At 41.1% G+C, this 24,188-nt stretch overlaps 1 protein-coding gene across 17 annotated transcripts in view; it reads left to right on the forward strand.

Moving 5' to 3' along the window:
• SMG7 (SMG7 nonsense mediated mRNA decay factor) overlaps nucleotides 1-24,188 on the forward strand; it is an 86,095-nt gene extending 61,907 nt beyond the window's left edge. For 3 of the 17 annotated variants that reach the window (XM_042229185.2, XM_027975943.3, XM_042229188.2), the window contains 15 exons: nucleotides 1,727-1,889; nucleotides 2,237-2,393; nucleotides 5,302-5,372; nucleotides 6,946-7,006; nucleotides 8,148-8,267; nucleotides 8,923-9,211; nucleotides 14,337-14,481; nucleotides 14,951-15,333; nucleotides 16,126-16,497; nucleotides 17,234-17,383; nucleotides 19,364-19,444; nucleotides 19,884-20,043; nucleotides 20,692-20,862; nucleotides 20,978-21,123; nucleotides 21,718-24,188. In XM_042229185.2, the coding sequence (XP_042085119.1) occupies nucleotides 1,727-1,889; nucleotides 2,237-2,393; nucleotides 5,302-5,372; nucleotides 6,946-7,006; nucleotides 8,148-8,267; nucleotides 8,923-9,211; nucleotides 14,337-14,481; nucleotides 14,951-15,333; nucleotides 16,126-16,497; nucleotides 17,234-17,383; nucleotides 19,364-19,444; nucleotides 19,884-20,043; nucleotides 20,692-20,862; nucleotides 20,978-21,123; nucleotides 21,718-21,879 (2,631 nt within the window). In that variant the 3' untranslated portion in view covers nucleotides 21,880-24,188. The remainder of the gene's footprint in view (nucleotides 1-1,726; nucleotides 1,890-2,236; nucleotides 2,394-5,301; nucleotides 5,373-6,945; nucleotides 7,007-8,147; nucleotides 8,268-8,922; nucleotides 9,212-14,336; nucleotides 14,482-14,950; nucleotides 15,334-16,125; nucleotides 16,498-17,233; nucleotides 17,384-19,363; nucleotides 19,445-19,883; nucleotides 20,044-20,691; nucleotides 20,863-20,977; nucleotides 21,124-21,717) is intronic. The other 14 variants (XM_042229186.2, XM_015099354.4, XM_060396678.1 and 11 more) reach the window with 8 other exon arrangements.

Consider the following 24,188-nt stretch of genomic DNA (forward strand, 5'->3'; position numbering starts at 1 on the left):
TGAGTAGAACATTGCCTTCTAAAATAAATGCCACTGGATTTATAGATACAAGGGATATATTACTATAAATTATACTCATAGAAAAGCACACTTCTTGAAAAAAACAGTATTCTCATGCCAGTATTATGTGTTTGTGTAAAATAGTCAGCTGATCTGTAAAGTTGGATGTAGAGGATGAAAGAAGAGTTTTATGGGAGCACTTGGAAAAGAAATAGCATTTCAGGACATTCAGAGTAAAGGAAAGAAAAATGGTCGATGCCATTCAAACAGGAGTAAGCATTCTTGATGTATATACTGGAAGGACAGATGGCAGGATGATAGGGAGAATAGAGTTAAAGAGAAACAGAACTGTGTTTTTTCCAGTGATAATGTGAAAGATCTTGTTAGTAGAATTATGGAACTTATGGATGTTTCACATTCTTTATGTAAAAAATAAAATCTCAGAATAGGCTGGACACCGGCAGCTATAAATTTCTGGGATGGTAGGGTCTCTTATCACTGCTGGTAGGAGTATAAGTGACATAATCCGTTTCCCATCATAAGGCTAGTGACAGTGAACCCCACTTTCTCCAAAAGTTTTGCCTGGGGAGGGAGGATATTTGGCTGTGGCTGAAGCGTAAGGTGAAACCAGGATGCCATCTCTAATAGCTATCAAGTTTGTTAGGAACTTGTGTTGGAAAACTGTTTTCTATGGGAGTACTCTAAACTGCAGATACTGAGGTAGAAGGATGATGAAGTTAAGGCAGCTGAGAGCGTGCAGGTGAAGCTTTCCTCACAGGGATGCTCAGCAGGTCACTGTGAACACACAGTTCTTAAGTAAAAGAAATGTGGTCGTGAAGGCCGTTGCTTTTCTGATAGAGGAACGTGTCAGTATAATTATTTGTACAAATGCCAGTTCAGTTCAGTTCAGTTGCTCAGTCATGTCCAACTCTTTGCGACCCCATGAACCGCAGCACACCAGGCCTCCCTGTCCATCACCAGCCCCCGGAGTCCACCGAAATTCATGTCCATTGAGTCGGTGATGCCATCCAGCCTTCTCATCCTCTGTCGTCCCCTTCTCCTGCCCCCAATCTTTCCCAACATCAGGGTCTTTTCAAATGAGTCAGCTCTTCGCATCAGGTGGCCTATAATACTTGTTAATGACTGCTTTGGTTTGTCATTTACCCTATGTTTCAGATACGCTTTTGCTATATATCTCATTTGTAAATAAATTTCTTTAAACGTATCAAGTCTTTGAAAGAGTAAACTTTATGACCAAGTTTGGAAGACATTTGTTATATGCCAAGAGTTCAAAAACATGTGTTTTGCCTCTTTTTACTTGAAATTTTGATTTTCACTATGTGCACCTATTTTGTCGTCATTGGTCCTGGTTTCATATTTTAGTATGTTTCCATCTCTTATAAAACAGCTTCTAATGAATTAAAATGTATACATTTATTAAGAGTCCTCTAAAAAGCTTTTCTCAGATCATATTAAAAAATTACATAGTTTCTTGCAGTAAAAAGTATTGTTAAAAAAAAAAAAAAACAGCTCTGTGGTGACTGGGTTAAATCTTTTCAAGGCAGAAAGTCAACATGAGAAACATCAGACCACATCATATTCAGTTAAAATACTCATCTATAAATGTTACCCTTGTGGTTTAAATGCAGACTGCCAGTTTAATTCTTGTGCTGAAGACAGCTTCAGTTCTTGATAATATATTTAGTATTCCTATCTTCTTTTACAGAGGCTGCTATTCCAGAAAGCTTTCAACTCTCAGCAGTTAGTTCACGTCACTGTCATTAACCTCTTTCAACTTCATCACCTTCGTGACTTTAGCAACGAAACAGAGCAGCATAGTTATAGCCAAGATGAGCAGCTGTGTTGGACACAGTTGCTGGCCCTCTTTAGTGAGTATTAAATCATTTAACTTCCTGTGCCATCTTTTTTGGGAAGCATGAACTTTGACATTTTCATCATTGCAACAAACCATTAGTAACATGAAAAAGTGTTTATTTTGTAATACTGAATCAAGAGGCCTAAACCCTAAGTTCTTTCCTTTTAGCTGCTGACATCCCCCTTATCAACTGTATCTGTGACATTTCTAATGTAGAAAAGAAAATGTCTTTTTAGAAAGAGGCTGTAAGATATTTAAGTGTTAAGTAGCATACAGCCCAAGGCTTGTAGTAATATTTTAATTTGGACTGGTACGCAGTTTCAAATATCTTATTCTTTGTGCACGCATTTTTTCTTCAAGTGTCTTTTCTTGGCATCCTGTGCAAGTGTCCTCTCCAGAACAAGTCTCAGGAGGAATCCTACAATGCCTATCCCCTACCTGCTGTCAAGGTGTCCATGGACTGGCTGAGACTCAGACCCAGGGTGTTTCAGGAGGCAGTGGTGGATGAAAGACAGTAGTAAGTATCTCGGAATTTCACATTAGCTGTGTGCTTTGTTTGTTTGACATCCATAGATATGTAGAAACTGCCATCTAACACAATATTGGAACAGTGGAGGACTTGTATTTTCCACCTACTCTCTAGAAATTGAACTGAAGACTTCTTTGTATGCTTTTCACTTATTTGTTTGAATTCTTCATGGGGGGCACAATCTTAAGGATTTCTGACTTGGTGTGTGTTCCCGCATTCCTGGTTGCCATCCTGGGGAAAAGGCATTTTTCACATTGCAAAATGAAATAGTTTGTTTGTTTCTTATTCATTACAATACACCCCAATTTTCTGTTTAGGAATTGAAGGGAAGAGATTTTTTACTTCTTCCATTCTTTTTTTTAACTAAGCTGTTTGATGTTGACTTTCAGTAACACCCAGTTTGAGTTATATTTGTTCTAAGCATAGAGGATTGGATATTATTTGGGCTTTCATGATTTTCTGTGTAATCTCTACTCAGAATATTCCTGACAGTTCTTAGGAATTATTCATTAGACAGTGACAAATGAAAGCTTTCACTTTACCTTTGGCCATAGGAATAAATCGCCTTCCCTGGTGGCTTATCAGTAAAGAATTCATCTGACAATTCAGGAGCCACAGTTTCAATCCCTGGTCAGAAAGATCCCCTAGAGAAGGAAATGACTACCCACTCCAGTATTCTTGCCTGGAAAAATCCCATTGTCAGAGGAGCCTGGCAGGTTATAGTCCATGGGTTCACTAAAGAGTCAGACATGACTTAGCCCCTAAACAACAATAGAATAAATACTTCCAGTAAGGCTTTGCAGTGAGTGAGAAGCTTCTCTCCTGCATACTTTGATGATGGATATTGGGAGAGTCTGAAATTTCTAATTTGTGGCTCAGCATCTGCATGTTGACCAAAGTCACAACCTGAAAAATGTCCTAGCCACATTCAGGACCCCATGATCCCTCGTACTTTGTGCTCGTCTTACCTCTTCTCCCGTCAAATCTAACTTTAAGCGCCTTCATTTTTGATATTGTCATGAATGGAGTTTAGCAGCATAAGCACAGCATACTACACTTCTCTTTTTCATGCCGAGGTAGCTATTAGTAAGTTATATTTTAGAGAGTGTTTTCTTGCACAGAGTTTTCATTTCTTAACCAGAAGCTATACCTTTTTCCTTCTCATGTGTACTTTAGAACTTGTGTTTGGTTCACTAAGCTGTATTAGTAATGTTATGGAAAAAGCATTGATATTTTTATTTAGTTTTTTTTTGTTCCTATACAGTGAGTGATCTTTTAGGCCCATTCTGTGCATTCCCATTTCTTTCTTTTTTTTTTTTTTTTAATTTTATTTTCTCTGTGCCACATAAGTTGCAGGATCTTAGTTCCCCCACCAGTGATTGAAGCTGGGTCACAACAGCAACAGCCCCAAGTCCTAACCACTAGGCTGCCAGGGAGCTCCCTGTGCATTCTTACCGTTGCAAAGGATATTCAACCAGAAGAAACAGCTTTATTTTCAAACTTCTTTCCTTTTTCTACCATATGATTTACTCTTCTCCCTTCCTTCTGTCAGATTTATTGGGATCTTTAGAATTATATCCTTGCAGGTATTTTATTTTATCTTAAAGTATGTTGTTACTCATTTTCCGCTAGTTTGGGGTATTTCTCTAAGACTGAAGATTTTCTTAATGTGTCTGATACATCAAGGTGTAATAATCCTCATATCTTTTAAATGAGGGAAAAAACAATTTTCTGAACTTCAAGTAACCTTCAATTTCTTGCTTTCGACCATTATAATTTTTAGAACTTGTTTTCTTCTATACTTTTTTGAGAACATGTTCTCTTAAACTGATAAGTACATGAAATAGTGATGTATTTTTTTTTCTTTGTAGAAAGCAGAGTTAGACTTAAGTAACCCACAGTGGGGTAAAGCAGTATATCATTAAGTCATTTCTTATACTTTTTTTTTTGTCTGTTTCTTGAGATCTCTTGTTTGTTGCGTAGAGACATTGTTCTAGTCTAGCATTCTTCCTTTTCAACTGTCTCTTAATTCATTATATCCTCAAAAGCTTGTAGCAGACATTTATTCTTCAGTGTTGTTTCTTTATATATTTTTCCTATATTATTCATTTATATATATTTTAAAGTAGCATATTCCTATATTTTAAAGTATACAGCTGTCAGCTTCCAGGTTTTTTCTCTGATGTGATGATGTACATCCAGTCTGTCTATCCTGGGCAACTCACCCTGGGCTTTTAAAATTTTTTTTAAGCCACACTTTTTTACCAACATTTGTGGTTACATATTTCTAGAAAATCTTGTTATTATCTTAAGTAGATTGTAATTATTTTTAATATTTTAACTAAGTATTAATATGTTTTTAATATTTTGCAAACTTTGGCAAAGGTTTGGTGTTAGGAGACAGAGGGTAAGGACATTGTAACAATGTGTGAATTTTTTTATATCATAAAGAAAAAGGCATATTTATCACTTTCAGTGTGATTTGACTATGATATAACCACATCCCATGTCACGGATTAAGAACTAGTAATGGATTCCATAACTGATAATGTATGTGAAAAATATAAAAACATAATGTGCTGTTTCTCTGGTCAAAGGTTTCTCAGTAAATATCCATTTTCAATGAATAAAACTGACAAGTCTGTTTTTCTGATTGTTAAATTAGGAACCTGGGGACCGATCTGCAGTAGTAGGTCTCTGTTATGGAAGTTTGGCCCTTCTGGTATATCTTATCTAGACACATTTGTACTTACATTTTAGGAAATCATACAGCATTTAAAATGCTAAACCAAGAGAAAAATACATAGTCTAGGTCCTGTTGATAACATTTTTATGGCTTATTAGCGTTCTGGTTTCTCATGCAAAAAATAAAGTCTGAACTTTGTTTAATTTACAGCATTTGGCCGTGGCTAATTTCTCTTCTGAACAGTTTCCATCCCCATGAAGAAGATCTTTCAAGTACTAATGGTAAGGGCTCCCTCAACCTTGTGTTGCTGACATTGTTCTCCATCACTAACAGTGGGCTTAGTGAAAGTGAAAGTCGCTCAGTGTGTCCGACTGTTTGCGACCCTGTGGACTGTGCAGTCCATAGAATTCTCTAGGCCAGAGTATTGGAGTGGGTAGCCTTTCCCCTTCTCCAGGGAATCTTTCCAACCCAGAGATTGAACCTAGGTCTCCCGCATTGCAGGCGGATTCTTTACCAGCTGAGCCACAAAGGAAGTAAATAGTGGGCTTAAGGCCAGAGAAAAACAAGTTTTTGTTCTTAAGTGTTTAACTTTAAATTCAGTATCTCAGAGGAGACTATGTGCTTTGCATTGGTTAAATGGGTGGAAATAGAGGTAATAATTCTCTTGTAGTTCTCTCAGCTTATTCTCCTGTTCTGCTTCATTTAAATAGGAGTCCAGAGAGTAGTGTTTTCAGATTCTTTCCATCTTCCCTTCTTCCTCATTCTTACTAGTTATTTTTTTGGGAACTAATGTGAACAACATTACTCTGTCAAAATAATACTTGCTTATCAGGACATTTGGGACATATAACACAAGTCCCCCTTAGTTCTCTCATACAGAAATACTCTCTGTACTATTCATGATACTCTATTTTCTTTGAGGCTTTTACTTCTTTGTACATACACATATCTGCATGTGATTGATATCACATCGTTAAAGTTATGCGATATAGTTTCAACTTGGACTTCCCTATAGCTCAGAGGTTTAAGAATCTGCCTGTAATACAGGAGACCCAGGTTTGAACCCTGGGTCTGGAAGATCCCCTGGAGAAGGAAATGGCAACCCATCACAATATTCTTGCCTGGAGAATTCCATGGACACAGGAGCCTGGCGGGAAATTTAACAAGATACTGTTAGAATTTTTCTTTGTCATTTAAACATTTTGGAACATGATTTTTTAAAGGCTGCTTAATATTCCATCCTATGGCTATGCCATAATTTATTTAATCATTATCCATTTGCTTAAAACTTTGCCCCATTATAAGTAGCACTGCACTGAACAAACTGTAGTTGATTTAACTCCTTTCTGATTATTTTTCTTCCATTAGATCAGTGCCCCTCAAGCATCATATTTGCAAATGAATCACTGGGGATCTTGTTAAAATGCAGTTTATGATTCCGTAGGTTTGGGATAATGCCCAAGATTCTGTATTTCTTACAAGCTCCTGGGTGATGTAGTGTTGATATTCAGTGCTTTGAGTTAACAAGGAGATAATCTAAACATTGTGATTAATGGATCGCGCTGTGAATTTTTAAGGCTGCTGGGGGAAAAAATAGTCCATCGCACACATCCTCCTCAGCCTTGAGTCATAGGTGAATATGAGGGCAATGTCACGAGCTCAGAGGCCACAGGTAGGGGCTTGACAGGTAAGTTATTTTATCACAGTAACTATAAAGAGGAACAGAGAACTATAAGCATTAATCTTTCTTTCTGTCTAGAAAATATTCTTTTTTTAATATAGGAACCAATATCCTGCTGAACAATAATATTTTAATTTAAATGTTTACAAGTATTGATTTCTGCCCTTCTCTAGCAACACCACTTCCAGAGGAGTTTGAGTTACAAGGATTCTTGGCTTTGAGACCTTCTTTCAGGTAGGTGGCCTTTGTCACTGTCTACCTAGAGTATAAAAACGCTTCCTAATGTACTTCTCTACTTAAAAGCTCTCTCCTTACTTAGTCCATTTTTACTCTGCTTCTGCAATTATAAAGTATAGATTTGATGATGTCCCATTACTAGTACAGAAAACTTCAATTTACACATCCCCAGTTGTTAAAATATCTTTTTTATCTCGATGTCCAAAAGCGTAGTTTTTCAGCCATATTTCCTGCGACTTTCACCCCCTTCCCCCTCCAGTAGTTACACGTGTTATACATAAACTGTGACCTGTACTTGAATAACTCTGTATTTTTATTCCTCCAAAACTTTGTTCATGCTATGCCTGAAACGTTCACATTCCTTTTTCATCCTTCCCTTACTAATCTGTAAGCTCTTAACCATACCTGTCCAGGTCAGGTATCTCTTATTTTGTGAACCTTTTCAAAGCTCATCAGAAGACAGTAATGTTTCTTTTATAATGCTTCTCTTATTCTTTGCTTAGCTTTTATCTCTTCGGATTAAATCATAATTATTTGTTCCTTAAGGTCGAGAGACTGTTTATCTTTGTATCCTCAGTTTCTGGCCTACTGCCTGGAAGTTCTTAGATGCTGCTGCCTTTTTTTTTTTTTTTTTTTTTAAGATAGCTTAAAGAGAAATTTGAAAAACCCTTATTTTTTAGGTTGACTTACTTTTCTAATGTCAATGAGTTTTTTGCTCTGTACACTTTATGGTATGTGTTAATCTTTTTCTGATTTAGGTTGGACCACCTTGAAGTGAATAGATAATACTATCTGTTAGAATAGCTATCTCAGAGACTCTAGCATTGCCATGGTTGTTTGAAGTGAGTTACTTACAATGTGAGCTTACTGTTAAATAAAAACTTTATTCTTCTTTTTAAAAAAGTCATTCCTAATAAAACTGTGTGATTTATTTCAACTCCTCCATGAGAAAGTGAAATATAAATAAAAATATCACATTAATATTGCTTTGTTTCGTGGTATTTACAGTCTTTAAGAGTATAAATAAGTTCCAGCAAATGCAGCTAATTCCAACAAATAGCTAACCTGTATGGGAAAATCTGAAGCCATTGCAGTTCATTAGGTTTAATTTTCTATAATTTGCTTATGTCAATTTTAGGAACTTGGATTTTTCCAAAGGTCATCAGGGTATTACAGGCGACAAAGAGGGTCAGCAACGACAAATACGACAGCAGCGTTTGATCTCTATAGGCAAATGGATTGCAGATAATCAGCCAAGGTATTCCTCATCAGATACATACACATACCCCATATGAGTTTTACACTTGGGTATAAAGCTATTGATTATAAACTCTTAAATCAAAAGGTTGGGAACACAGCATCAGATTATGACCCTAGTGATCTTTAGAATTTCTTTAATCTCTGTCCTCTCATTACACTGCCTCTTTTAGAGGAATTGGCCTTGTCTCCCTTATTTATTATGAGATGCTTCTCCAATTTATAAATGTCTGTATAAATCTTAACTAAATTGTATGTTCACAGTTATGGTGATTTGTGTTGATAAGGGCATGCATGGTGGTCAGTTTCATTCAAGACAGACCAGGATGACGCTTGTGGCATCTCTGAGCTTCAGTTTTCACACCTAGAAAATAGGAACTTCAAGGACCTAGTCTAGCGTCTTGTGCTGAAACATGCTGAGCAAATGTAACTATACTTACTAGAAAAACGTTAAAAGGGCCTCGGCGTGTGTTGTGGTGATGTGTGGTGGCATAATGAGAATGAGTTTCTGCAGAAACTGTTTATGTTCCCCAAATCCACACTATTGCATCCTTCTGTTTCCCACATTTTAAGGCTGTGGGACCCATACAAAGTTCAGCTGTTACTGTTTTTAGATTTATGTTTTTCATATATGGATTTATTTTTACTTTTTTTAGGCTGATTCAGTGTGAAAATGAGGTAGGGAAATTGTTGTTTATCACAGAAATCCCAGAGTTAATACTGGAAGACCCCAGTGAAGCCAAAGAGAACCTCATTCTGCAAGACACAACCATCATAGAGTCCCTGGCAGCTGACGGGAACCCAGGACTGAAATCAGTGCTGTCTACGGGCCGGAATCTAAGCAACAGCTGTGACACAGGAGAGAAACCAGTGGTCACCTTCAAAGAGAACATTAAGCCACGAGAAGCGAACAGAGACCAAGGAAGAAGTTTTCCTCCCAAAGAGGTGAGAAGGACGGTAGCAAAGGAGTAGCTGTGACTAAGAATGACGGAAAGGACGACGAGAGGGAAACAGAGACCAGGAGAGGCACCCTAGAGACGACGAGAGGGAAACAGAGTCCAGGAGAGGCACCCTAGAGACGACAAGAGGGAAACAGAGACCAGGAGAGGCACCCTAGAGACGAGAGGGAAACAGAGACCAGGAGAGGCACCCTGGAAAAGGCGCAGGAAACAGGAAGGCAGAGTGCGGCACTGCAGGTGAGCTGTGCTTGAGCTAGAAAGCAGGTAGAGGAGGCTCCCAAAAGCCGAGAGTTCCGTTCTGTTCCTAAACCCTTGCGAAGTGGCTGTTCCGGAAGCTTCAGTGCACTCTAAGAAGGCTGCATACCAAGGTAATAGGAAGAACTGTGGTAGATCGATACTCTTGTCAGTTCACAGAAATTGTAATATGAATGAAAAAATCCTAACCTGATTGGACATCTTTGTCAGTTCTCTCCAGTTTAAGTGGTAGGAAATGAGACCAGTTGCAGAGCTCTCAATTTCACAAATAATTACATTTTCTTTGGGAGCTATAACTGCCATTTTTTAAAAATTTGAGATATTTATAGATCCCACATAACTGAGTATGTTAAGGCTTACACAGTGGTGTTTCGTTGTTGTTTTTTTTTTTCCCCCAGATTCACTCTACAAAATGAAATACATTTTTGGAAAAAGATTTTCCTTGACATTTCTATCTGCCCCAGCCAGTAGCATTGTATAACCTTAGTGTTATCCTGACTCATGGGAATTTGTAAAGCAAGAATCCAAGTCTCCTGCTGGGGAAAGATAAACACTACTCAGTTATTTGTGACTTGTGTTTATATATATATATGTGTGTGTGTATGTATCTTTCCAAAGAGATACAGATGATTTCATATAAACAGAAAAAGGTCTTTACTCTGTGCTGGTCTTATTAATACCACCAATGTTAGTAGCCATTTGATTCATTAACACATTTTGGCAAATTATTTATTTACAGTAGGCATGAGGAATCTTACATTTTTGAAAGCTGCCTTCAGATAAAAAATATCTACAGTGTATTTTCCTTATAAGGTTTTTTTGGGGAAAGGACCTAATAGTTCCATTTTAATATTAATAGTAGGGGGAGAAACAGAGAAAAACATGGTAGAAATTGAGGAAAGGCACAGAGACACTGAGAGGTGTTGGGGAAAGGCAAGGGACAAACGCCGAAAGAACTATAAAGCCAGAAATCAGTGTTTTGGGGGTAAAGAGTTCAGCTGTTTCCTGCCTGCTCTGCCTTCATTCTCTGAAGCTGCCTCCCAAAAAGGTCCAGGAAAATGAAATCTCTTCCAGTCTCACATCCATTTGAAATCTGAGTATCTGTGATTAAAGAAAGCCTGACAGTAATCAGTGTATCACCACCCTCTGTACCTCATCCTAAGTTTTCTATTAAATGCTGCCGGTTTTCCTCATTTTACTCATCTTTATATTGCTTGAGCAGTGCATATGGCATCTGCTTCTCTAGTGCTGCGTGTAGGATCTCAGGCCTGATTTTTTGCTACTGAAAGTATCCTCATTTATTCTGGGGGTGGTAGCGTTGCAAGGTGGAGGGTGGGTGCTTGACTGATACCTTTAAAGCCTCCGGATGAAGTTACCCTGAGGGCCAAAGTGTCTCATCTGTGAGCTAGCGCTGATTATCAATCCATGTATGTTCTTAATGAATTAGAGAATACATGGCCCTGGGGCTGACAGCATTGGCTTAAGAAAATAGGCAACTGCTTCACCCTTTTGGCATTGGGTGTCTCATTTATAAAAGAAATGAGTTCTCAGTCCTCTTCCATATTTCGTACTTCTGTGATTTTGTGAAAGCAAAAAAACTATACGAGTAAAACTAAGCCCTTACAGCTTTTTGAGGTATTTAAGTAATTTGATTTTCCCATTTTTAATTTAGGTGAAGTGAATAAGCATGTCAGTTCAGTTCAGTTCAGTTCACTCGCTCAGTCGTGTCCGACTCTTTGCAAACCCATGAATCACAGCACACCAGGCCTCTCTATCCATCACCAACTCCTGGAGTTCACTCAGACTCACGCGCATCGAGTCCGTGATGCCATTCAGCCATCTCATCCTCGGTCGGCCCCTTCTCCTCCTGCCCCCAATTCCTCCCAGCATCAGAGTCTTTTCCAGTGAGTCAACTCGTGGCATGAGGTGGCCAAAGTACTGGAGTTTCAGCTTTAGCATCATTCCTTCCAAAGAAATCCCAGGACTGATCTCCTTCAGAATGGACTGGTTGGATCTCCTTGCAGTCCAAGGGACTCTCAAGAGTCTTCTCCAACACCACAGTTCAAAAGCATCAATTCTTCAGTGCTCAGCCTTCTTCACAGTCCAACTCTCACATCCATACATGACCACAGGAAAAACCATAGCCTTGACTAGACGGACCTTAGTTGGCAAAGTAATGTCTCTGCTTTTGAATATGCTGTCTAGGTTGGTCATAACTTTTCTTCCAAGGAGTAAGCGTCTTTTAATTTCATGGCTGCAGTCACCATCTGCAGTGATTTTGGAGCCCAAAAACATAAAGTCTGACACTGTTTCCACTGTTTCCCCATCTATTTCCCATGAAGTGATGGGACCAGATGCCATGATAGTCATTTTCTGAATGTTGAGCTTTAAGCCAACTTTTTCACTCTGCTCATTTACTTTCATCAAGGGGCTTTTTAGCTCCTCTTCACTTTCTGTCATAAGGGTGGTGTCATCTGCATATCTGAGGTTATTGATATCTCCCGGCAATCCTGATTCCAGCTTGTGTTTCTTCCAGTCCAGCGTTTCTCATGATGTACTCTGCATAGAAGTTAAATAAGCACAGTGACAACATACAGCCTTGATGCACTCCTTTTCCTATTTGGAACCAGTCTGTTGTTCCATGTCCAGTTCTAACTGTTGCTTCCTGACCTGCATACAGATTTCTCAAGAGGCAGGTCAGGTGGTCCCATCTCTTTCAGAATTTTCCACAGTTGATTGTGATCCACACAGTGAAAGGCTTTGGCATAGTCAATAAAGCAGAAATAGATGTTTTTCTGGAACTCTCTTGCTTTTTCCATGATCCAGCGGATGTTGGCAATTTTCTCTGGTTCCTCTGCCTTTTCTAAAACCAGCTTGAACATCAGGAAGTTCACGGTTCACATATTGTTAAAGCTTGGCTTGGAGAATTTTGAGCATTACTTTACTAGCATGTGAGATGAGTGCAATTGTTCAGTAGTTTGAGCATTCTTTGGCATTGCCTTTCTTTGGCCTGCTGAGTTTTCCAAATTTGCTGGCATATTGAGTGCAGCACTTTCACAGCATCATCTTTCAGGATTTGAAATAGCTCCACTGGAATTTCATCACCTCCACTAGCTTTGTTCATAGTGATGCTTTCTAAGGCCCACTTGACTTCACATTCCAGGATGTCTGGCTCTAGATGAGTGATCACACCATCGTGATTATCTGGGTCGTGAAGATCTTTTTTGTATAGTTCTTCTGTGTATTCTTGCCACCTCTTCTTAATATCTTCTGCTTCTATTAGGTCCATACAATTTCTGTCCTTTATTGAGCCCATCTTTGCATGGGTCCCTTGGTATCTCTAATTTTTTTGAAGAGATCTTTAGTCTTCCCTATTCTGTTGTTTTCCTCTATTTCTTTGCATTGATCGCTGAGGAAGGCTTTCTTATCTCTTCTTGCTATTCTTTGCAACTCTGCATTCAGATGCTTATATCTTTCCTTTTCTCCTTTGCTTTTTGCTTCTCTTCTTTTCACAGCTATTTGTAAGGCCTCCCCAGACAGCCATTTTGCTTTTTTGCATTTCTTTTCCATGGGGATGGTCTTGATCCCTGTCTCCTGTACAGTGTCACCAACCTCATTCCGTAGTTCATCAGGCACTCTGTCTATCAGATCTAGGCCCTTAAATCTATTTCTCACTTCCACTGTATAATCATAAGGGATTTGATTGAGGTCATACCTGAATGGTCTAGCCATTTTCCCTACTTTCTTCAATTTAAGCCTGAATTTGGTAATAAGGAGTTCATGATCTGAGCCACAGTCAGCTCCCAGTCTTGTTTTTGCTGACTGTATAGAGCTTGTCCATCTTTGGCTGCAAAGAATATAATCAGTCTGATTTCGGTGTTGACCATCTGGTGAAGTCCATGTGTAGAGTCTTCTCTTGTGTTGTTGGAAGAGGGTGTTTGCTATGACCAGCGCATTTTCTTGGCAAAACTCTATTAGTCCTTGCCCTGCTTCATTCCATATTCCGAGGCCAAATTTGCTGGTTACTCCAGGTGTTTCTTGAGTTCCTACTTTTGCATTCCAGTCCCCTATAATGAAAAGGACATCTTTTTTGGGTGTTAGTTCTACAAGGTCTTGTAGGTCTTCATAGAACTGCTCAACTTCAGCTTCTTCAGCATTACTGGTTGGGGCATAGACTTGGGTTACGGTGATATTGAATAGTTTGTCTTGGAGATGAACAGAGATCATTCTGTCGTTTTTGAGATTGCATCCAGGTACTGCATTTCAGACTCTTTTGCTGACCATGATGGCTAGTCCATTTCTTCTGAGGGATTCCTGCCCGCAGTAATAGATATAATGGTCATCTTGAGTTAAATTCACCCATTCCAGTCCATTTTAGTTCGTTGATTCCTAGAATGTCGATGTTCACTCTTGCCATCTCTTGTTTGACCACTTCCAATTTGCCTTGATTCATGGACCTCACATTCCAGGTTCCTATGCAGTATTGCTCTTTGCAGCATCGGACTTTGTTTCTATCACCAGTCACATCCACAGCTGGCTATTGTTTTTGCTTTGGCTCTATCCGTTCTTTCTTCCTGGAGTTATACCTCCACTGATCTCCAGTAGCATATTGGACACCTACTGACCTGGGGAGTTCCTCATTCAGTATCCTATTATTTTGCCTTTTCATACTGTTCATGGGGTTCTCAAGGCAAGAATAATGAAGTGCTTTGCCATTACCTTCTCCAGTGAACCAAGCATGTACTTTACTTTTTTTTTAACATAGGGTTTTTAATCCTTTGTTAGAGTAGGTGCTGCTTTCTGTCTCATTTGAGTTTCAGATTATTATAGATAGTCTTGCTTCTGGTTGGTCATAGGTAAAATCTCAGACAGAGTTAAGAAAGACTCCAGTGTCTGAAGCCAGGAAAACACCTGTAACTCAAACCCCAAGTCAAGCAAGTAACTCCCAGTTCATCCCCATTCATCACCCTGGAGCCTTCCCTCCTCTTCCCAGCCGGCCAGGTAAATACATGTTTTGTAATGTCTTCTGCTGAATTCTGTCTGTGTAGGAGTTTCTGTTCACCTGTTGAGAAATTCTAGACTCTGAAGGACATTACTAAACCCTTAATATTAGAAGGTATAAGGTTGTTCTCTTTTCCCTAATGTTTCAGTTATTTTTGAGTCATTTACCTGTAGTTTCTGTGCAAGTGCATGCTTGTTATTGTGAAGGAATGCCTGTCACCAAACATGGCATCTGAGAAACCTTTAGGACATTCCAGTTGCCTCAATGGATAGAAGTAGCAGGCAGTAATCTGTATTTAATTCTTGAAATCAGGTTAAAGGTTGACAGTTGAGCCTTACTTGATGGTTGATCCCTGTCTTTCATGATTTATTAGAAAACCTCTCCTCCACCCCAGCCCCAAATGACTAATTTTTGTCTTTCGTTTGCTAAGTTTCCTTAGAACTAAAACGATGTTCTTCTATTTTGAAGGGTTCCCGCCCCCAACATATGTTATCCCCCCTCCTGTGGCATTTTCTATGGGCTCAGGTTACACCTTCCCAGCTGGTGTTTCTGTCCCAGGAACCTTCCTTCAGCCTGCAGCTCACTCTCCAGCAGGAAACCAGGTGCAAGCTGGGAAACAGTCCCACATCCCTTACAGCCAGCAGCGGCCCTCTGGACCAGGGCCCGTGACCCAGGGACCCCAGCAGCCTCAGCCGCCGTCCCAGCAGCCCCTCCCACCTCTCCCCGCTCCGCCAGCAGCACAGACTGCAAGCCAGCTGCAGGTTCAAGCTCTAGCTCAGCAGCAGCAGTCCCCTACAAAAGCTGTGCCGGCTTTGGGGAAAAGTCCTCCTCACCACTCTGGATTCCAGCAGGTGAGTTACAGTTGTGTGTACTTCCAGCTGAGGTGAGGAGAGGAGCACCTGAAATCATTCAGTGTCAAGTTAATTAAAAATACTAGTTAATCCACCTCCCTCGGTAAAATAGAGAGCTAATGGGAAGTTGCTTTATGACACAAGGAGCTCAACCCGGGGAGGGTGGAATGGGGTGGGGCAAGGGTGGGATGTGGGAGGGAGGGGATGTATGTATACCTGCGGCTGATTCACGTTGTTGTATGGCAGAAAGCAATACAACATTGTAATGCAGTTATCCTCCAATTTAAAAAAAGAAAGTAAGCATTCAGCTACTTTTTGCTTAGACTTATCATGATTATGGGAACATAAAAGTCTTTGCTGTTTAGGAAGGTTCAGTTGTTCTTTTTACTTTTGTAAAGGAGAATAGATAGTACCTACCATACTTTGCTGCTACTGCTTGTCAGCTTTATAGAAAGGGATTTTCTGAAAATTATTTTCCATATTTAAAGCTGAACTACAGAAGGGAAACAGACTCGTGCTCGTGATGAGATGGTAAGAGAACTGTGGCGCCAGTCTCCAGTCTCACCATCCTGCAGCACGCGGAGCAGAAGGGGAAATGGGGAGAGAACATGAACTCAGTGCCCTTAATTTGTTCCCCAAAAGCTCTGTGTATTGAAAACCCTAAAGAAAAAACAAGCCTGCGTGACCCAGAGTTTTGTTGGTGGTAAAATCTCTCAAGTTCTCTCTGAGTCCTGAGTGAAGTAACATTGCATTTTATCCTCATCTTGGTGAACCAGGCATCTCTTTTTTTAGTATCAACAGGCAGATGCCTCCAAACAGCTGTGGAATCCCCCTCAGGTTCAAGGCCCATTAGGGAAAATCATGCCTGTGAAACAGCCCTACTACCTTCAAACCCAAGACCCCATAAAACTGTTTGAGCCGTCATTGCAACCTCCTGTAAGGCAGCAGCAGCCTCTTGAGAAAACGATGAAGCCTTTCCCCATGGAGCCATATAACCACAACCCCTCAGAAGTCAAGATCCCGGAGTTCTACTGGGATTCTTCCTACAGCGCTGCTGATAACAGAGCTGTGATGGCGCAGCAAGCCAGTGTGGACCGCAGGGGCAAACGGTCCCCGGGAGTCTTCCGTCCAGAGCAGGACCCTGCGCCCAGGATGCCGTTTGAGGTGCGTGTCCTTCCCTGTCTCCAGGCACTTCAGAGGTCTCAGCTAGATGTTCAAAGGTCCCTCTGATCTCGTTAGTGTGACAGAACGCCACTGAGTAAGTGAGTGCAGTTCTTGGCACCCTCTTCACACCACATAGATTTGGGGAAGCTGAAGAACACCATTCCTGACGTTCAACTTGACGGTCTGGCAGAGAGGACCATGTGCAGAAATCTCTAAGGCAGCACATTAGAGAATTCTGAGACGAAGCTCCTCAGTTGGGCTGGGTCATCTAAGTTTAAAAGTAGGGTTACTGCATATTTAAGCAAGTGGCTTTCTGAGGAACAAATTTAGCCTGTCATCTTTGACGGTGGAGTTCCCTGTCTTTGCCCTTTTTACTCATGAGAAACAGGTGTGTGTTGGGAACTTTTTTAAAAAGCTGTCTCTCTGTTAGCCCCAGATAACACTGGCCTCTCTGCTCCCTTGCGCTGCTTCACTGGCTGTCCACCTTAGCCTTTCGTGTTCTGCTCTGCTTGTCACTGTCTTTACTTCTTTCTGGTGTCTTGATCTTTCCTTCTCATTGTCCTTGTGTCAGTTTGCTTTGGTGTTTCGAAGCCTTTTCCTCTTTGCATAATTCTCTTACTGTTCCTTACAGCTTCCTCCTTGGCTTTAGCTGCCTTCATCTCCCTAATGATGCTACTACTCCGCTGTGCTTTTGTCATCCCTTATTGCATCTCACTGTGATCCTTTCTGTCACTAGGACCCCAAAGGCTCCCCTCTGCTTCCTCCGGACCTGTTAAAGAGTCTGGCTGCCTTGGAGGAAGAGGAAGAGCTGATTTTTTCTAACCCTCCTGATCTTTACCCAGCTCTGCTGGGGCCTCTCGCCTCTCTTCCTGGACGAAGCCTCTTTGTATGTATTTGATGTAATTCTTTTTCTTGCTGCAACCCCTACCTTTTCTTCTGAGATTTTGTAGTAGAATAGGTAGTGTCTTCTTTCTAGGGCTTTCCTTTTTTAACAGAATTTTAAAGCTTATTTCCTGATTGCCCAAACTAACATTCACATGACAGTAAAATGTGGCAAAACTTCGTCCCATAGTTTCCCCAAATCTTGTAGCTTTGTAATATATGTTATCCAGAAAGCATCCTGCAGGGCTGGGCACACACAAGATGTAATGCTGGGAAATTAACTTCCTTTTCAGGTGTCATTTCCACCTGGACCCAGGAATTTTAGGTGTCATTTAATCTGGCTTAGGAACAGTGAGATTTTTCCTCATGTATTCAAAATATGAAATGAAATAATGTTCCAGATGTTTTACTGAATAAAAAGATTCTAGATTGATTTTACTAAACAGTAAGTGGTTCTTTTGTTTGGTTAACTAAAAGCCCTGATCTAAATTCAGAGCCAGATTTGTAATATGAAGAGGACTCAATTTTAAAACATGATTGGAGTACCATCAATGAGTGAGCACAGAGATAAGGTCTAAGAATTGATTAGTAGTATCTTTTAAAAATAATCTTCTATATCCAGTCTGCATTTCAAAGGATGCCATTATTTACATGTTTTACTGAGGTCGGGAACTGCAAGAAAGATGTATGCTATGAGGTTTTTTTTTCCCCTTCCCTGCTTCGTAATAAAGCGTAATACATTTTTGAGTTCCACTTTCTTACTGATTCTTTCCCATAAACACAGGGTAAGAAAACGTTCACAAGACTAAAGTATACTGATTTTAGTGTTAGAAAAAAAGCTTAATGGCTCTCCTGACAGAAACTGCCATCTCTAGCACTTGAAGTTCCCTTAAGAATTTTTCTGAGTGAGTGGCCCCAAGACCTCCCACTCCCCACCCTCCCCAAATTAGCAGAAATAAAAGATCCCCTAGACACCCGATAGTAGTAGTGTGGTGACAGTGCCTAGAGGTCGTGGCCAGCCCAGCTGCTAAACTGTAGATTCTGCCTGTTTGCCTTTCTTGCTGTTGTGGTTTTGTTTTGGCTGGGTGGCTTAAGGGCCTAGGGGCAGAGCGCCTTTCTGTTCACTTGTTTCCTAATCCCTTAATTCTTGTTGTGCTTACCTTCTCCGTTGGAAATGAACCTAATGGTGAAACAAGAGGGGTGGGGGGGGCGGGGAATTGCTTTTAGTGGGGTTTTGTCATGTTAAAAAAAAAAAAACACCTTAACTATAACCCTTCCTACATTTAACATCATTACTGATGTCGTGTGTGACAGTGCCGTGCATGTAGCAAGTCTTTAATAAATGCTTTGTTGACCAACAGTTCAGTGATAGTGAGCATCAGAGATTCAGCTTTTTTTTTTTTTTAACCAATGAGTTTCTTAAGGACCAATAAATGTAAACTTGACTTCAGCAAGTGTTTGAATACATACCATAGAATTGCTTAGGAACCATGCTAACAAAGCCAGTTGTCAGATGACTCTAAAGGCTTTTTTAAAGTCATTAATGCCTGTGTTTTAAGATTCTAGCGAGGGGGGAAGAAATTAGGAAGAAAACAGTGTTTGATCAGTTCAGCGTCTTGTTTTGAGAGCATTTTAAATGCAGCTAGTGACAAAGGGATTCCTGAGGTTCTTACCTAGTGAATACTCAGTACTGCCAGTTTCCAGGGTCCCTGCCAGGATCTCTGTGCTTAAGTTAGAAGTACTGATCATGAGGGTTCTGTCTGACTCACCTGTGATGACTGGCCCTTAGCAGGACCATGGTATTAATAAAAAGTAATCCGAGTTGAATTGATACTTTCTAAGCTTTAATTTGTACAAGAGAGATGAATACAGGTATTCTTAAATTGTGATCCTTTATTTTGCTTGTCTGGTATCTTAAAATTAGTACTAAGAAAATGGAAAGCATAATTTAACTATCTTTTGTTTTCCCTCTGGGACTATGAAGAAATCCTTATTGGAGAAGCCCTCAGAGCTCATGTCACATTCATCTTCTTTCCTGTCTCTCACCGGATTCTCCCTCAATCAGGTGCGTAAACAGTGAGGCATCCTGCTGTGGGCTAGCAGTTTCTTTCCCAGTCTGTCTCAATAAATCTGTTTTTCTCTTTCCTTTCTCTTCCATATATTGGTATTTTCCAGGTATCTGATTTTACCCCCTGCCCCCTCCCCCCGCTTTGATTAGGGTATACTGGAGACTTTTGTAAGTTTGAAATGGGGCTCTCTTGTTCAGCCAAGTAAATTATTCATACTGTTTAACCTGAGCGGTTTACATAGAACAGGATAAAGGGTGGGGGAAAGTAAAAAGCAAATGAATAAAAATAGGAAAACTGAAAGAAACCAGAAGTAAAAGCCTTCAAAAGTTTGTCTTGCAAAGAAAGTCTTAAGATCTGTCAAGCATCCACATGCATGAACACTACATTTTCTTTCATTGGAGTGAGTCTGTTAACTTGGTGGTCGCTGTCTTTCAGGAACGATACCCAAATAACAGTGTGTTCAATGAGGTATACGGGAAAAACCTGACACCCAGCTCCAAAGCAGAATTTAATCCCTCAGTGGCTTCCCAGGAAACATCATTGTACTCCCTTTTTGAAGGGACTCCATGGTCTCCATCTCTTCCTGCCAGTTCAGGTATTGACTAGTCTTTAAATTATAGACTTTGCATTATTACCCATACACTTGAAAGATAGTGTGGTTTGGTAATTTTATGTACTTGGTGGTTTTTGTCTATGACTTTTGTTGTTGTCGTTTGTATTTGTTTTTAAAGTAACTTCTGAAGGAAAATGGGGTGTGAAAAAGCCTGGTGAGCTGGTTCACATAATAAATGCCATTAAAAAAAGTTGTTTTACATTCTCAGTAATGAGCACAGTTGTAAGGGAGAAAAATACGAGTTTTATCTTAAGGTTTGCAGCTGTTTTTTAGTTTTATTTTGGTAGATATTCATTCTTTGCAGGAAAATTCTTAAGGTTAGGCAATTCTGCCCTGATAGAGAAGACCAGTATATACTTATCTGAAACAGGCACACCAAAACAATGCATACGTTTGACAAAACTGTCTACGTTTTTATTTTTAAGGTAAGGAACGTGCCTTAGACATGTACAGTAATACAGACTAGTACATCTGGCAGGGTCCCTCTGGGGGCCTTAATTTTGCCTTTCTCCCAAAACCCTGTGGTTATTTTTAAGAGAATTTAAGTGATCAAATCTACCGGAAACTTTCATTCTTGGTATGTTTGTGAAACATTTCTATTTAATGCCTTGCGTTGCTGTTATTCAATAGATCATTCAACACCAGCCAGCCAGTCTCCTCATTCCTCCAACCCAAGCAGCCTGCCAAGCTCCCCTCCAACACACAACCACAATTCTGTCCCTTTCTCCAATTTTGGACCCATTGGGACTCCAGATAACAGGGATAGGAGAACTGCAGACCGGTGGAAAACTGATAAGCCAGGTGAGAGCCAGTCTTCATTGCTTAGCAGAAGTGAACTGACTGACTTTGTGTCCTTCCTGGACCTTTGGCAGTGAAAGAACATCTTCTTGAATTATTCTTTTCTCTTCATTCCTAGCCATGGGTGGGTTTGGCATCGATTATCTCTCAGCAGCATCATCCTCTGAGAGCAGTTGGCATCAGGCCAGCACTCCAAGTGGCTCCTGGACAGGCCATGGCCCATCCATGGAGGATTCCTCTGCTGTCCTCATGGAGAGCCTAAAGGTGAGTGGATCAGGAACAAGAACCATATGAAATGTCTCTGCATTCATTCACATAAGTAGCTAGTCTTATTCCTAAGGCCCTTAGGATTGTTTGATTCATACTATATATCTGGCAAAGTCTTCAAAGCATGATCTGCATTATAAGATTCTTTAAAAGGATTTTTTTTTTTTTTTTTTTTTTTTTAATTTTTGGATTCACTAGTGATAAACCAGTATCCTCCGGGGGACAGACATGAAGGTTTTAGTTGGATTCTAAGATTAAGAAAATTCTGACTCATCTTGAAATATTTTCTTTACTCCTTTTCTGAACAAGTAAAAGAAGGATATCTAATTTCATAAATGTTTTACCTGCCTAAAACCTTTATAGTCAGTGTCTGTTCTCACATGGAGCTGAATTTTAGTAAAAAGACTTTATAGAAAACATACTTTCACCTTTTCTGGTTTAAAATGATCTTAATGAGAACTAACTAACTAGTCTTGAAGGACCTGGTCTTACAGCAACTCCTTGTAATAGCTGGATTTTTTCAATGTTTGGGGATCTTGGGACATACACGCCTTTATGTTTGGCTGGGATTGAAAATCAAATCCCTTTCAGACAACCAGGCATGTGACCTCTGCTGACAAGCTCTGGACTGTTTTTCAGTCTATCTGGTCCAGTTCCATGATGCATCCTGGACCTTCCGCTTTGGAGCAGCTGTTAATGCAGCAGAAGCAGAAACAGCAGCGGGGACAAGGCGCCATGAATCCTCCACACTGAGGCCAGAGCGGCACCCTGGGAATGAAGGCTCCATAAACCATGGCATGTTGGGTTTGCAGGACTGACCCACACAGTCCCCTGCAGGTGGCAGCCCTCTTTTCTGTGTCTCGCTGTTGAGAGGGTGTAAGTATTCCACCAGCCCGCTGAGTGTGCACGAAATGTCCGCAGTGCAACAAAAAGAAAAAACCATCAGGAACTCTCCGTCCCCCCGGGGCCTTCCGGAGGGGGAGAGGAACTGCTGTTTGTCTCACTCAGTTACCTGATATCACCGCCTCTCACCTTCTCCATCGTGCATGTCCCCAGCCACATGGGAAGTGAAAGCTGAGAAGGGAAGGCAGATGGGAGAAGCCAATGGGAACTTCTCAGTCCTTTTTTTTTTCCTCTTTGGGGAATAAAATAGGAATCCATTAATGATTGCTTTGCTGACTGAGAATGTAGTTGAAATTACTCCTGAACATCTTTTATTATTGTTATTACTCTCAGTAGTAAGATATCACACTGAATTCTTCCATACACAGATGTGCTTCTTCTAGTCAGTGTGTAGCAAGGAAAAACCCCGTGCACTGCTCCTGTGAGAGGTTGGTGGTGACAGGATGGGGAAACCGACCTCTTCAGCCCGTGGAAACGGTCCATGAGGGCGAGGACGCGGCCTCCGCTTGGACTCGGAAGGTTCTGGTGGGCCCTCCTCTAGCCTGGAGACTCCAGCCGGAAATGCCCTTCACTCTGTAGGTGCTCGAGCCCCAGCTGAGGATGCCGCATGGCTGCTGGTGCTGGGCTGGACTAGCCAAGGACTGCCATAGGGCTCTAAAGGAACGTTTGTGACTCCTGTCCATTTTACGGTAGTGTCGCAGGCAGTCCCGCAGCAGGCAGGCTAGTCCATTCATGGCCTGACACAGTTTAATAGGTAGAAGCTTTCAGTGTGGTTACTTTTTGTTTGGTTGGTTTTTGTGCCCCCATCCTACTTACCACCCACCTCCTCCTGTCCCTACCTCCACCCCCTTTCTACCCTGTGCTGTGTGCTGTAATCGTTTTTATTCCTAATGTGTACAACATCTCGCCAAGAAGCAACAGCATGGGGGCCAGCAGTTGGGGCCCAAAAGACAGTCTGAAACAGAAGGAAGTGGCGGGGTACGCACGGCCCGCTGAGCGGCCAGGCCCTGCCCGGCTGTGGTCTCCCAGCCTCCACTTTCAGAGGAAATCCAAGGCAACACGGACGCCTGTGCGTCAGGCACAGAAGGAAAACACAGCGGAGTCCACTCTGGAGAAGGCGGAAGAAAGGAAAAGAAACTTTTTATCTGATATTTATTAGAAGGAAAGAGGACTGAAGAGTTTTCTTGTGTAGAAACAGAAGGACAGCATTTCTGATAGTCATTTCCTGGAAAAGTAATATTTTAAGGGGAAATTATGGAAACAATCTAAATGTCCAATTGCTGTGCTAGTGGTAGGGTTTGTTTTCTGGGAGGGCTCTCCTTCGCGTGCGCGTGTGTGTGTGTTCATGTGTGTGCACGCTGGCCCGTCTGCTCCCTGGAGGGGAGGGGTGGTGCGTGTGAGTGTGTGGAGCTAGCGTGGGACTCAAGAGCTGGAAAACAGCTACAGAGCAAAGCACATCCAGGAGCCCTGGTCGTCACTGGAGTCTGGGCAGCCCCAGCAATGAAAGGGGGTGAGAGATTCATGCTCATTGCTCTTCCGAGAGAGTGGTTGGAGTCCCGAATGCTTACATTACTGCTCTTTTAGTTTGACATGGTGTTTGGGGTTTTTTGTTTTTGATGTTGTGTTTTTTTTTTTTTTTTTTTGAAAGGTCTGAAAGGGTGAAGTCCCCCACCCAATGGCAATATGAAACCCTTTGTGCTTCTCTCCAGCCCCTCCTCTGTGACCACCGTCCTCCCATCCCCTCCCTCCTGAGCCTCCTTCCCTGCTGCCTTTACCCACTTTGTGTGTTTGAGCTCTGCATTCAGGCAGCTGCAACATTCCAGTGTTTGAACCGTCACCAACTCTTGCACCCTCGACACGCCCACCAGGTTCGCCGTCTCGCTCCCGCAGTGCCCACGTCCCGTCTGCAGCCCCATTTCTGCATGAGAATTTGGTGTTTGGAATGTTTTTGACTCTTGGGGCGGGGTCCCTCGCCTTATCATCCTCAGTGTGGAGTAATGAGGAGGGAAAGGAGAATCTTCATCAGGAACTGGTTCTGTGTAGCAAACTTTCATTTGTGTTTCTTTTTGTTTTTGTTTATTTGTTTTGGTCTGTCTGTGCAAGACCTGCAGCTGCTGAAATCAGCTTTGCCTTTAATTAAACCATGTTCTCTCCAACCA

This window comes from Ovis aries, chromosome 12 (genome assembly GCF_016772045.2).
Source record: "Ovis aries strain OAR_USU_Benz2616 breed Rambouillet chromosome 12, ARS-UI_Ramb_v3.0, whole genome shotgun sequence".
In the NCBI taxonomy this organism is placed as follows: domain Eukaryota; kingdom Metazoa; phylum Chordata; class Mammalia; order Artiodactyla; family Bovidae; genus Ovis; species Ovis aries.